Raw genomic sequence first — 15,000 nt, 5'->3', positions numbered from 1 at the left:
CCTAATCCCGGAGTTCCAAAACCTGGGAGAACAGGAAGTACTGCCCATCTTACTTGGACAGCAAGGACAGACAGCAGCTCTTGCTGCTAAATATGTCACTGAATGCCATAGAGCAAGGGACAGTGATTAGACACTACACACACTATACACATGAAATACTTACCATTTCCAGCACCACACAAAGAAAACACTATACTCAAACACATGACACACACAAACAAACACACACACAAGTTTATATGTATAAATGTCTTATCTATAGTATGTTCTGTATTGTATTGTTTGATTACCTGCTTTGGCAATGCAAAGAAATATTTGTCATGCAATAAAGCTACCTTGAATTGAATTGAATTGAATTGAGAGAGAGAGAGAGAGAGAGAGAGAGAGAGAGAGAGAGAGAGAGAGAGAGAGAGAGAGAGAGAGAGAGAAAGAACGTAAGAGAGAGGAAGAGAGAGAGAAAGAGAGACAGAGAGAAAGAAAGAGAGAGATGGAGAAGGAGAACAAGAGAAAGGGAGAGAGACCTACAGCATAGTACTTGAAGCTGCAGTTTGTATCTTTTACAGAAGAGCCAAAGAGGAGGCCTGTAAATGATTGTGTTTGTGTCAGTATTAATCTCTATCTATGTGTGTGTGTGTGTGTGTGTGTGTGTGTGTGTGGTGTGTGTGGTGTGTGTGTGTGTGTGTGTGAGCCTATAATTAAGCCTCTGTTAGCGTTACTGAGTCAGGAGCAAGGAGAGGTCAGACTGCAGGGGATGTGCAGAGAAATACATAAACACACACAGTTTACATTCAGACAGGAGCCAGGGTCACAGGAGTGTGTGTGTGTGTGTGTGGGTGTGTGTGTGTGAGAGAGAGAGAGAGAAAGAAAGTAATCAGAGAATTTATGCATCCCCACGTAAGGACATGATGGTAGACCAGTGGGGAATACACACAGACACATAATGGACACACACACACACACACACACACACACACACACACACACACACACACACACACACATAATGACTTGCTCACATGGACACCCAATTTCACAAACACACGTGTAGCCTTTCCTCCTTTCTTCTAAAGCCGACCAATAGCACAGTCCAGCATTCCCTTTAAACTGAATGGACCAATAGCACAGTCCAGCAGTCCCTTTAAACTGAATGGACCAATAGTCCAGCAGTCCCTTTAAACTGAATGGACCAATAGTCCAGCATTCCCTTTAAACTGAATGGACCAATAGTCCAGCATTCCCTTTAAACTGAATGGACCAATAGCACAGTCCAGCAGTCCCTTTAAACTGAATGCATCGGAGCAGATTTGGATGCAAGATGAGGATTCCATACGTCTTCACTGGCAGAGCTTTTCCACTGAATAAACCATAGAGCTAATTCTGAGTTTACATTTCCCAACACAGACACACAGATACAGACACACACACACACACACACACACTCTCACACACACACACACACACACACACACACACACACACACACACACATAAACCACAGAGCTTATTCCGAGTTTACGTTTCCCAACACACACACACACACACACACACACACACACACACCTTAGCAGATTTTTTTAATTTACTGCCCTACTTCAGCTTGGGCGGAACAGGACTTTTTTAGCTGAGTTTCCTCTGCCAAACTAGAGCCTGTAAATTTGTGTGAGTGAGCGTGTGTGTGTGTGTGTGTGTGTGTGTGTGTGTGTGTGTGTGTGTGTGTGTGTGTGTGTGTGTGTGTGTGTGTGTGTGTGTGTGTGTGTGTGTGTGTGTGTGCGTGTAAACGGTCTGAGTGTGACAAAATCAGGTGTTTGGAAAAGTTCCCATCGCTGTCAATATCTCAATGTCTCAATATGCAGATCTCTAGGGACAAATATCCACATGCAGTCTCCCCAGTAAACATCTCTTTTCTTGTCTTCTCCCCTCTTTCCCACCTTCTCTCCTCCCCTCTCCTCTCTTCTCCTCTCTCATCCCTCACTTCCCTTTCTCTGTCTCCACTCTTCCTCGGTCCCTTTGGAGGCCTTTGTAGAACGTAGAACATGGTTCTGGGAGCGAGGGCAGCTGACGCTCTGGAGGTTTTTAAGGAAAACGTAATTATGCTTATCCTAAATTGGCTAATGATGATGTGACATAAGCTAGATCTTGGGGTGCTGCGGTGTGAAGCTAGAGATGATGGCCGTGTGTGTGTGTGTGTGTGTGTGTGTGTGTGTGTGTGTGTGTGTGTGTGTGTGTGTGTGTGTGTGTTGTTTGTGTGTGTGTGTGTGTGGTTATGAAAGTGTGAGAGGGACAGGCTTGAGCGTTTCTTTTTCCTTCCATTTGAATAGTTGCACGAAAGGCTCTCGGTGAGCTCGTTTGTTTCCTGTGGAGCCAGGTGTGTTTGAACCTGCCGCTATTCTGAATGTAACTAGTGTCTACACGGACCCAGTTGGGTGTTGCACCTAGTGAATCAGCACTTTACGATAGAGAAGGACGTGTAGACAGTTTTTATGTTGTGCGCATTCATGAGAAAGTTAGACAGTGGGTTGATAATGCAGTTACACCTCTTCTCTCTCTCTCTCTCTCTCTCTCTCTCTCTCTCTCTGTGTGTGTGTGTTCTCTCCATCTCCCACTCTCTGTTTCTCTCCTTTCCTCCCTTCTCCCTCCTTGTTTTACCCTCTACACTCATTCTTACCCTTATTCCACCTATCCTCTCCTCCCTGCCTCTATCATTTTTACCTTTCTGGTTCTCTCCTCTACTCTCCTCTCTCCCTTTTTGGTTATCTCTCTCTCTCTTTCTCTCTCCCTCCTCTCTCCCTTTCTGGTTCTTTCTTTCTGTCCCTCTCTCTCTCTTCCTCTCCCTCTCTCTCTCTTCATGTGCTGTCTGGGAGACATTAGCGTTAGCGTGCTATAAGCCAGCTGGTGGTTCCAGGAGCTCCACGTGTTGTTCTCTTCCTTCACCACTGGCCCAGATAGCCTCCTCCACTTCACTGCTGCTGCCGCTGCGCTACCTTTCTGGAAGTTTCTCTTGAGCTCCTGATTCCGCCGTAACATTCTTTCTCTTTTCCTCTACCCTGCTAAATGGCTCAGGCGACCTCTCGCTCATACGGCGGACAGAAAAGCGGCCAACTGGAGAGGGTTCTGACTGGAGGACTGGCCGAGAGTTAGAGGGCGGCCATCGCCAGACGGCCACATTGGACTGGGTCTGTAGCTCGTTAAGGACTTGATTTAAGAGCCGGGGCTGGTTCTGGTCCAGACCCCACTTCTAACTGGGATCTGCCTGGTGCTAACACACCCTCAACACGACCCCTGACCCTGGGGTGAACTGCACTCTGGGTCAACAGGCTCAGATCCCGCTAAGCTAGCAAGGTCCAACCAGAGCCTCCACATTTACAGTACATCACTAGTGCAGTGGCTGTACAACAAAGTGAGCCAAAGCGAGCCTGCAGACAGCACCATGTCCGTAGCTGGGCGCCATAGGTCAAGATTTGCTAAACGTTGTCTTAATTGTTGTCTATGTTAACACGTTTCACACCCAAACAACCACACACATGACATCTACGAGAAGGTGTGTGTGGAACAGGACTCTGTAGACAGGGTTGAAAAGTTACTTTCGTTCTACTGGTATTTTAGGATGATTATTTATTAATGGTGGAAAAAGGGGTAAAATGCATGATGTGTTGCGCATTTCATATTCAAATGCACTTATGCATACTGTATGTATTGGCCCCTGTATAGAGACCAATGACATTGATTGATGGATTGATTGATTCTTTCATTCACTGAGTGGTTGATTGATGGATTAATTGATTGATGGATTGATTGGTTGATTGATTAATTGATCTTACCTTGCGGTCCATCATGCATTGCTGCAGCTGTGGCTGGTCCAGCACTGGGTGGTAACAGCTGTCTGGTCGCCAGGCAACCTCCCGCCAATCACACGTCCTGTTATCAGAACAGCTCAAACAGGGGACCACCCAACGACCTAGGAGGACACAGACAGACAGACAGACAGACAGGTCATCAGGACAGCAAGAGAGAGAGACAGAGAAAGAAACACTCATTTAGACAAACACAGAAGGTTACAGACAGACAAACAGAACAGACAGAGTTTAAAGCAGGGAGACGATTCAGGAAAGTCATGAAGATTACAGACAGACAAACCGACAGACTTCAAAGCAGGGAGACGATTCAGGAAAGTCATGTAGATTACAGACAGACAAACCGACAGACTTCAAAGCAGGGAGACGATGCAGGAAAGTCATGAAGATATGCTTCCAGCACACAGAGACATGAGCTTTTTTAGGAATTTATAAAATAATTAGGAATTAAAAACATTTTAAAAACTCCTTTTAGCCTTACTCTGTGATTCAGACGGGACTGCTGTCCTTTCTTTCTCTGTCTCTTTTCCCCCCTTTCTCTCTCTCTCTCTCTCTCTCTCTCTCTCTCTCACTCCCCCTCTCTCTGTCTGTCTCTGTGTGTGTTTAGTTCACACAGAATCAGCGGTGCTCTACCCTGCGGTGAAAAGACCTTTTGCTTTTACAACACAGCTTGACCTCTGATCCAGCACTTAACCCTGCCTGTTTATAACACACACACACACACGCACGCACGCACGCACACACACCACTACAAACAAACAAACACACACATACACACACACACCACTACAAACAAACATGGAAATGTCTTAAAATCTGTGCGATACTCACTTCATAAATTAATAAAAATACAAAATACATACAAAACCAAAGATATAAATGGAGAAACATCTTCGTTCCCAAGAAAGAAAGTAAATGGGTAGGAAATGTCAGTCATAAGTAGTTGAGGTTTTGGCAGCAATCTGGTGAACAGCATGTGACTGACTTCAGCGGCTTGGCAGTATGACAGTGCAGTAAAACTCTGTGATGCTGTCATTTGATTTTATTTATTTCTTATTTTATTTGTATTTTAACGGTTTTCTACAGCACAGTAAAACTCAAAAGCTCTGATTTTATTTTATTTAGCTGGGATATCAATACCCAAAACCCCACTAAATATTGATAGCCTAACCATAGCTATTATTTAAAGTTGTTTATATAGTTCAATAATATCAAAATACATTCTTATATAATTTCAAGATGTGAGTTTTATGCAATAACTCTGATTTTCAATTAACAGATGTCATAAATAATAAGAAATTACATTCAATGAATTCATTTGTATGATATGAATGCATTAATTGAAGCATTTATTAAAAAAATAATTGTAAAAATATTGTTTCCAAACAGTTCTCTGTAGTTTTAGTGAAAGTGCAACATTTATATTGGTTGAATTTCCTATTGTGATGCACTCTTTAGAATGTCAATTGGTTGAATTTCCTATTGTAATTCACTCTTTAGAACGTCAATTAACTTTCAGATACTTGCACACCTATGAAGTAGTTCCATTCGTTTGCCCGCATTACATTTGTATATCAATTCACCTAACTTGTTTAAACAAACTGTCATGTTGCAACAGAATCACATTGTTGCAACAAGAGAATATTAACAAGCTTGGTGCTGTGGACTTGTGCACACAACCAACCATAGTTTGAATTACAAAGAGACAGAAATATCAGTTTTGAGGGGGTCAGATCATTTTTCTGATATTGTGAAAAAATATCATTACAGTTGGCTACAATACAAGTCAACTCCTATTTTTACTAGGAAAAATGTAATGTATGTTTTTTCATAGTATGCTCCATAATCACATTAAAGATTGCTCAGGTTTCACATATCTTTAGGCAATTGTGTTGATTTGACACTGACTACCATAGACTATAATGGAAAATTGGTTTCTGTTTATACAGTAGGCTATATTAGAGGGTTGGATCTTACCTGAACCAACCCGTCGCTGAAACAAACAATCCTCACAGAAACATTAGAAACACTTCAATTTTAAGCAACAATTTCACAATGCTACACAACAAGTTGTTTTGCAATGATGGATGGGTGGCACAATCTCTGGGCTATCGCAAGATTTACATTCAGTGTCTGTGACAGTACAAAATACAATACAAATGATGAAAATACTGCATGTACAAAGCTGAAACTACTCAACAATCTGGCGTAGAATCAGGGCTAATAACAAAAAACAGTGAATTGACCGATCGCAAAACCCCGGAAACACGTTGAATGAGAAGGTGTGTCCAAACTTTTGGCCTGTACTGTATATATATATATATATATAAGGGCTGTCAATCGATTAAAAAAAAAAAATCTAATTAATTACATACTCTGTGATTAATTAATCTAAATTAATCGCATATATAATTTTTGCTGTGAAAGTATTTTAAATATTTACATTCAAATGAATCATCGAATAATCAGCATCAGTGACATTAAAGTTCAAAAACTCTTTTATTATTATTTTCACTGTTCAAATAATTGCCATAATAATATATGATATGACCTAATATGCTGAGGAAATAAATTCAAATGTGCTTCGGGAAGACGTTTTTTTTCACATACAAGGCATTTCAGGCCACAGATATAACCTATGGGACACAAAAAAATAAATTAACACTCCCCTCAATGTCAACACTTATTTCTTTGCATTGATGCGCGACTAGAGTTGATGAACTCCGGTGATATGCAAATTCCTTGCTGCAGACATTGCAGAGGAAATTATTTTCAACACTTCATTTTTTATCAACACCATCAGGCCATTTTTTAAAAGTAAATGTTCCAATCAATGATCCAGGCAGCACATTTTCTTCTCTCTCCTTCATTTTACAGTCTAATTTTTACTGACTAGAACGGCTCGGGGTCAAAGGTCATACGGGATCGATTAATCTGCACAAATTTTTTTAATCAGTTAATTTTTCTCAAATTAATTAATCAAAATTAATCAGTTATTTTGACAGCCCTATATATATATATATATATATATATATATATATATATGTGTGTATATATATGTATATATATATATATATTGTGTTTGTGTGTGTGTGTGTGGCATCAGTGCAGCCCAACACAGGAGACTGATGAGGTCTTACCAGGCATGTCTCCTGAGGAGCATGGAGGCCGATCTGGAGCCTGGGACTCGCCTGAAGACCTCACCCCACGCAGGGGCTCCAGACCGCAGGGTTGGTCCGGCCGGACGATCAGGCCGCAGTCCTGCAGACAGACACAGGGGAGGGGGCAGAGGAGACGTGACAACATCAGTAAGATGACCTTTGACCTCACCTCTTCAAGTATGGATGCTAAAGATGGATGATGGTCTCTGAGTCTCCAAGAGGCAGACGCCAGAGCTTTGAGTGACCGCCTTTTGAGTCACCGCTAGTTTCCAAAACCTCCTCCTCTCCTCCTCTTCCTCTCCTCCTCTCTCTCTCTCCCCCTCTCATCTATCTAGTTTTGGGGGGGTCAGATAATTTTTCTGATATTGTGAAAAAATATCATTACAGTTGGCTACAATACAAGTCAACTTCTATTTTCACTAGGAAAAATGTAATGTATGTTTTTTCATAGTATGCTCCTTAATCACATTAAAGATTGCTCAGGTTTTGCATATCTCTAGGCAACTGTGTTGATTTGACACTGACTACCATAGACTATAATGGAAAATTGGTTTCTGTTTATACAGTAGGCTATATTAGAGGGTTGGATCTTACCTGAACCAACCCGTCGCTGAAACAAACAATCCTCAAAGAAACATTTGAAACACTTCAATTTTAAGCAACAATTTCACAATGCTACACAACAAGTTGTTTTGCAATGATGGATGGGTGGCACGATCTCTGGGCTATCGCAAGATTTAAATTCAGTGTCTGTGACAGTACAAAATACAATACAAATGATGAAAATACTGCATGTACAAAGCTGAAACTACTCAAAAATTAAACGAGAGTCGGAGGCTCCTTCCATGACCTCTAGGGTCCTTGGTGGGTGCCGTCGGGTCTGGACTCACTACAGAGAACCCGTGAACCCCCCCGACCCCACACACACATCTCCTACTCAGAACAGCCCCCCCCCCCTCCCCACACACACACACACCGTTCCGTCCGATTCGTCCCGTCTGATTCGCTCCATCCTCAGCCCCACTGTCCGACGCTTTGTCCAGGGGCTTCGCGCAGACTGCCCACATTCCACACGCGGCCGACGAGCCTCTCGACAAAGTGCCACAAGACAACTTAACAGGGATTTTCTTGTTCGTACCTGTGCACAGTGTATCCGCGCAAACACGACGCGCCGTTTGATTCGGGCCCGTCGGCATAAATCAGCGCAGCCTCCGCAGCGCCGCACGGCACGCAGGAAACCGGCCGGCGCTTTCTTCTGCTCCGCCGCCGCAAACTCTCACCGAAACGCCAAGAATAACACGGAGGGGGGGGGGGGGGGGGGGGGTGGGAAGAGGGAGAGGAGGAGAGGGAAAGAGAGAGGGAGAGGAAGAGAGGGGGAGACAGAGAGGAGAGGAGGGAAAGAGAGAAGGAGAGAGAAAGAGAGGGAAAGAGGGAGAGTAGGAGAGGGAAAGAGACGCCAGAGGGGAGGGAAGGATGGAGGGAGGGAGACAGATAAATGAGAGGGAGGGAGAGAGGGATATAGAGGGAGGGAGAAAGAGGGGGAGAGGAAGAGAGGGGGAGACAGAGAATAGAGGAGGGAAAGAGAGAAGGAGAGAGAAAGAGAGAAGGAGACAGAAAGAGAGAGGGAGAGAGAAAGAAAAGAAGAGATGAAAGAGGGATGAGAAGACTATGATTAGACACACACACACACACATACGCAAACAAACTCACACACACACACACACACAAACTCCCTCCCTCACTCACTCACATACACACATGGGTATATTTCTCTGATGTGATTTGACAATCAGACTAGCATTATGGGAGTGAGTGGCAGGATAGAGAGAGGGAATGAGTGAGAGAGAGAGTGAGAGAGAGAGAGAGAGAGAGGGAGAGAGAGAAAGGGGGAGAGAGAGAAGGAATGAGGGAGAGTGTTTTGAAGTGTTTTAAAGTGATGAATGTGTGTATAGCTGCTTTCAGACATGTCCTCCGCACTATATGTGGATCTTTGTCAAATGGATGTCCAACCCTTCAGGTGATTCAGATATGATGCTTACAGGCGGACATTACACCTATATCTGAAAGCAGCTTATATGTTTGTGTGTGTGTGTGTGTGTGTGTCTGTGTCTGTGTTTGTGTGTCTGTGTCTATGCTTGTGTATGTGTGTGTGCTTGAAACAGAAGTCGCTGTGTTTCCTAAATATGTGAGAAGCTCATGAGGCACTAGAGTCGATAGCAGAGCTCCAGAGTTCAGAAGACCCTAAAATCGCTTAATCTGGTCTGATCAAAGAGCACGCTTAACCCACACGGATGGAAGCAGAGGGATTATCCTCATAAGATCATGAACTAACACACACACACACACACACATGCCTTTGTTCATGAGTACCTGCTTTTGCTAAACCCGAAACAAAGACTTGAACAGCTACACACACACACTCACACACACACACACAAACACACATACTACCCACCTGCCCTCTCCAAAGGGACACAGGCCCATAATCCTGAAGGAGAGAGTGGACAGTTATCCCTGAGATGGGATTCTCAAGACAGAAGCTGAGGAACTCTACCTCACACACACACACACACACACACACACACACACACACACACACACACACACACACACACACACACACGCACACACCTACACACACACACGGTCCTCCCCTGGACGAAACAGAGGCTGATACAATGAATCACGCATGAAGTGGATTTAGGAATTTTCCGTTGGCGGAATGACAAAGAAACAGTGCAGCCAGGATGAGGATAATGCAGCTACTCTTTATATGCTCTCTGTCTCTCACTCTTGTTTTGGCTGTGTTTATTTGTTTGCATGTTTGTTTGCGTGTTTGTTTATTTGTTTGTTTGCATGTTTGTTTATTTGTTTGTTTGTTTGCATGTTTGTTTGCGTGTTTGTTTGTTTGCTTGTTTGTTTGTTTATTTATTTCTTTGTTTGTTTGTCTCAGTGTGTTTGTGTCTCTCTCTCAAGATCAAGGATCACAGAAAGTCAATCTTCTATAGGAACTGAACCTGGCAATGCATGCACACACACACACACACACACACACACACACACACACACACACACACACACACACACACACACACACACACACATTGAGTACTCCACACAATCTCTGCACACACACACACACACACACACACACACACATTTGAATTCTTTATTTGAATCCACTAATCACATTTCTAATAGAAAGGATTCAAATATTCTCAGAGATGATACAGCTTTGACATTCAAGGGTACATAAAGCCTCGCCTACGCCACACAGCAAGACTGCCTATCACAGCTGAGATGGAGCAGAATTTTGCCAGTTAGACTTTCCTTTTGATAGCCCTGCCAGTCTTAGTCCACTCACAGTCACACACACACACACACACACACACACACACACACACACACACACACACACACACACACACACACACACACACACACACACACACACACACACAGACACACACACAGTCTTAGTCCACTCACAGTCACACACACACACACAGACACACACAGACACACACACACACACACACACACACACACACACACACACACACACACACACACACACACACACACACACACACACACACACACACACACACACACACACACAGTCTTAATCCACTCACAAGTGTCACGACCCTCTGGGCCTCTTTAGGCAGGTAGGGCCTGATTAGGTTAATTAGGTTGATTGCGTACACCTGCATCAGGGCGTGTGCTTATAAGGGCTTCTCCTCCTCTTCCCTTTAGGACCTTTTCTTCTCTCTTATAGGCACCATTTTGACTCTCCTCTGCACTGGAACTTTATTCTTTCTCTCTAATCTTTCTATCTTACTTTGTGTACCATTTAGCCATCTTACACAGTGATGCTGCTATTGCATTCATGCATACAACACACACACGCCAACACTCATTTCCCCCCTACACACCTTATGTTTGGTATTATTGTTGGTATTGCATAATCTTAATCAATTATAAATTGGAACTTTGTTGTCTGTCTCCCTTTATATTGCAGTCAGGAAATGAGCTGGCCGTTTGTGGACAGATGTGAATGACGGATGTGGATGTCCCAAGCTGCCAAATATCAATGCCACAAACATGCATGGCCTAGGTCACTGATCTTTGCAAGGAGGGGTTGGTATTTAGTCATTTTTTCACAAAATGTATGTCCATGTACGGATCATAAACACAGACTATTTCCAGGACTAGCACCTCCTTCCTGTCTCGATCCAAGAGCATATCAACATCAGGGGTGTTAGGGATGCTACCAAACACATCATCAGGGCTGTTGAACCAGTCTGGCATTACGCATGAGTGTTTGGACATAGGCATATTTTTTGGAAATTTGTCTTCAACAGAACTGGACTGTACACACACACAGACAGACAAACAGACAGAGACAGAGACAGAGACACACACACACACACACACACACACTCACACACTCATCACCAAAAGCATGTCATTGTTGGCCTGAGGGAGCATGTCCAAATGATGATTACATACATAAATCAACCAATGAAGACACCAGACAGAGACACGCATCACACAATCCACTGGCCATCAGCCAATCATGGCAAAGAACACTGGCCATCAGCCAATCACAGCAGAGGACACTGGCCATCAGCCAATCATGGCACAGGGAGGACTGACAGAGAATAATAACACTTGAGAACCTGAATGACATGCTGGAGATGAACAACTTTGACTTTAGAGAGGACATGGCTCAGCCATGGAAAAAGGTCATGTCAAGGATTTCCGGTTCCGGCGCCGACGAGAGAGGCAGCCTGTCGAGGTAGCTCTGTGTCTTTGTGTTTTTCTTACCGTCTTTTGTTTACTTTTTACTTTTTTTACTTCGCAACTTTTTTGGATTACGCACTGTGAGGAGTGTTTTCATTCTATCATATGGATATGGATCTATTACAATGCTCCAGCGGCAACAAACTTGTGTACACAAGGAATCAGCTGCTTGCAATACGACGGAATGCTGGTAGGGTTCACGTAAACATCCCGGAGGAGCTGTGGTGCTTTCGGGGTTGCAGAGCGGGAGTTAAAGTGAGGACTAGGCGTCGGGAGAAGAAGTGGCAACACAAGCCCTCAGTTCCTTCGATGGTTATGGGAAACGTGAACTCACTGGCCAACAAGACTGACGAACTGGCTGCCCAGGTAAGAAATCAGAAGCTGTACAGGGATTGTAGTTTGCTATGCTTCACGGAGACGTGGCTAACAAGCCATATCCCCCCAGCTAACGTTGAGCTGCCCGGCTTCAGTGTGGCTCGTTTGGACAGAGACAATAAACTTTCTGGCAAAAAGAAGGGAGGCGGACTGGTGCTGTACATAAACAACAGATGGTGCAATACCGGACATGTTACAGTGAAGGAGACTGTATACTGTAAGGATGTGGAGTTACTAGCGGTCAGTCTACGACCATACTACATGCCGAGGGAGTTCTCGCACGCCATTGTTGACGTCATTCACTCTACAGTCGCTAGGCTCCAAACTCAGCACAGTGATGCCTTCTTTGCGATCTCTGGTGACTTCAACCACATTACACTGGATTCCACCCTCACAAACTTTTACCAGTTTGTTGACTGCCCAACTAGGAAAAACAGGACAATAGATCTCATGTATGCAAACGTGAGGGATGCTTACAGTGCCACCCCCCTTCCCCCACTGGGGAAGTCGGACCATAACCTCATTCATCTTCAGCCAATGTACAAGCCAAAAGTTCAGAGGCTATCAGTTCAGCAGTTCAGTTGCACCTTCAGGAAGTGGACACTGGAATCGGATGAGGCTTTGAGAGACTGCTTTGAGTCCACTGACTGGAGTGTGCTACTGAATGGAGAGGACTTAGAGGAGGTCACACATTGCACTACTGACTATCTGAACTTCTGTATGGACATTGTTGTTCCCACAAGGACTGTACGCTGCTATCAATAGGAAAAAGATGGCGTTTAAGGAGGGGGACATGGCAGAGCTGAGGCGAGTACAGGGGGAACTCAAGAATAAGCTGAAAGAGGCTAAGGAGGACTACAGAAGGAAGATGGAACAGAAGCTGCAAGATAACAACATTAAGGAGGTGTGGGACTGTATGAAATCTATCACTGGCCTTAAGAAGAGCAGCAGCTCTGTGGAGGGAGACCTGGACAGGGCGAACCAGCTGAACCACTTTTACAACAGGTTCGATTGCCCATCCCCCAGCCCCCACCCCACCTCATTACCAGTGCAACATTCACCCCCACCATCACTGGATATTGCACCCCTCCCCCACATGGCGACCACGAACAATGAAGTGACAACGACCTCAGTCAACAGCCATCAGACACACAGACCCCAGATGCTGCCCCCTTCCCCTCCCCTCCCCCCTCCATCATCACTGCTGATCAGGCTATCGCACCTCTCCCCCACATGGTGACCACGAGTAGTGCGGCAACAATGGCTTCAGCCAACGGCCATCAGTCTCTAGCCACACGACAACCCTCTCAGAAGCACCCCTCTTCCTCCTCACCCTCCACTCCCCTCATCCCCCCCATCTTTACAGCTGATCAAGTAAGTTATCTTTTAAAAAAACGTCATCCTCGTAAGGCAGCCGGGCCTGACAGACTGTGTCCAAGGCTGCTCAAGGCCTGTGCTGCTGAACTGGGGCAGCCACTGAAGCACATCTTCAACTGGAGTCTACGTCTCGGACAGGTTCCAACACTGTGGAAGACATCATGTCTCACCCCCGTCCCCAAGAAACCACACCCCAGTGAGCTTAATGACTTCAGGCCTGTCGCTATAACATCACATGTGATGAAAACAATGGAGCGACTGGTCTTAGGTATGCTCAGACCCCAGGTACGCCATGCACTAGACCGGTTACAGGTTGCATACCAGGAGAAAGTGGGCGTGGACGATGCCATCACTTATCTTTTACACAGGACACATTCTCACCTAGACAAGGGGAAAAGTGCTGTGAGAATCATGTTCTTTGATTTCTCAAGTGCTTTTAACACCATCCAACCCCTCAGACTGGGAGACAAGCTCTTGCAGATGGGTGTGGACGCTCACCTGGTAACCTGGATTACAGATTACCTGACCGAGCGACCACAGTTCGTCAGACTGAAGAACTGCTTCTCTGACACTGTGATCAGCAGCACCGGAGCGCCACAGGGAACTGTGCTCTCTCCAGTCCTGTTCACCCTGTACACATTTGATTTCTGCTACAACACCGAGTCATGCCACATGCAGAAGTTTTCTGATGATACTGCAATTGTGGGGTGTATCAGGGACGAGCAAGAGGAGGAGTACAGGAGCCTGGTGGAGGACTTTGTGCAGTGGTGCAAACTCAATCACCTTCAACTCAACACTTCAAAGACCAAGGAGATGGTGGTGAATTTCCGCAGGTCTAAGCCCGCTCTGCTACCAGTCTCCATTGATGGGGTCAATGTGGAGGTGGTAAGCACCAACAAGTATCTGGGTCTCCACCTGGACAATAAACTGGACTGGTCAGCCAACACTGATGCACTCTACAAGAAATGACAGAGCAGGCTGTACTTCCTGAGGAGGCAGCGGTCCTTCAATGTGTGCAGCAAGCTCCTCAGGATGTTCTACCAGTCTGTTGTGGCCAGCGCCCTCTTCTATGCAGTTGTATGCTGGGGAGGAAGCACAAATAATAAGGATGCTGGGCGACTTGACAGGCTGGTAAGGAAGGCTGGCTCTGTAGTGGGAGCTGAACTGGAGTGCATCACTTCAATATCTGACAAAAGGACCCTAAACAAACTGATCAACATCTTGGACAATGAATGTCATCCGCTCTACAGCACTATCAAAAACCAAAAGAGCTTGATCAGCTGGAGACAACCAGCTGATCTTGACAACCAACTAAACTTCTCGGATCATGTTGCCTCAGTCGCCCGGTCATGCCGTTTTGCACTCTACAACATACGGAAAATCAGGACTTACTTGACTCAAGATGCTACCCAACTTCTGGTTCAGGC

General features: G+C 44.9%; 1 protein-coding gene across 2 annotated transcripts in view; it reads right to left on the bottom strand.

Moving 5' to 3' along the window:
- Positions 1–15,000, bottom strand: part of cped1 (cadherin-like and PC-esterase domain containing 1) — a 121,218-nt gene that overhangs the window by 11,096 nt on the left and 95,122 nt on the right. For both annotated transcript variants that reach the window (XM_042078207.1, XM_042078206.1), the window contains exons 15-16: positions 6,992–7,112; positions 3,819–3,955 (exon numbers count right to left, since the gene is read on the bottom strand). In XM_042078207.1, the coding sequence (XP_041934141.1) occupies positions 3,819–3,955; positions 6,992–7,112 (258 nt within the window). The remainder of the gene's footprint in view (positions 1–3,818; positions 3,956–6,991; positions 7,113–15,000) is intronic.

Source organism: Alosa sapidissima, chromosome 22 (genome assembly GCF_018492685.1).
Source record: "Alosa sapidissima isolate fAloSap1 chromosome 22, fAloSap1.pri, whole genome shotgun sequence".
Lineage (NCBI taxonomy): Eukaryota > Metazoa > Chordata > Actinopteri > Clupeiformes > Clupeidae > Alosa > Alosa sapidissima.
Note: the sequence above shows the minus strand (reverse complement) of the source record. Positions and strands in the feature narration are given on the sequence as shown.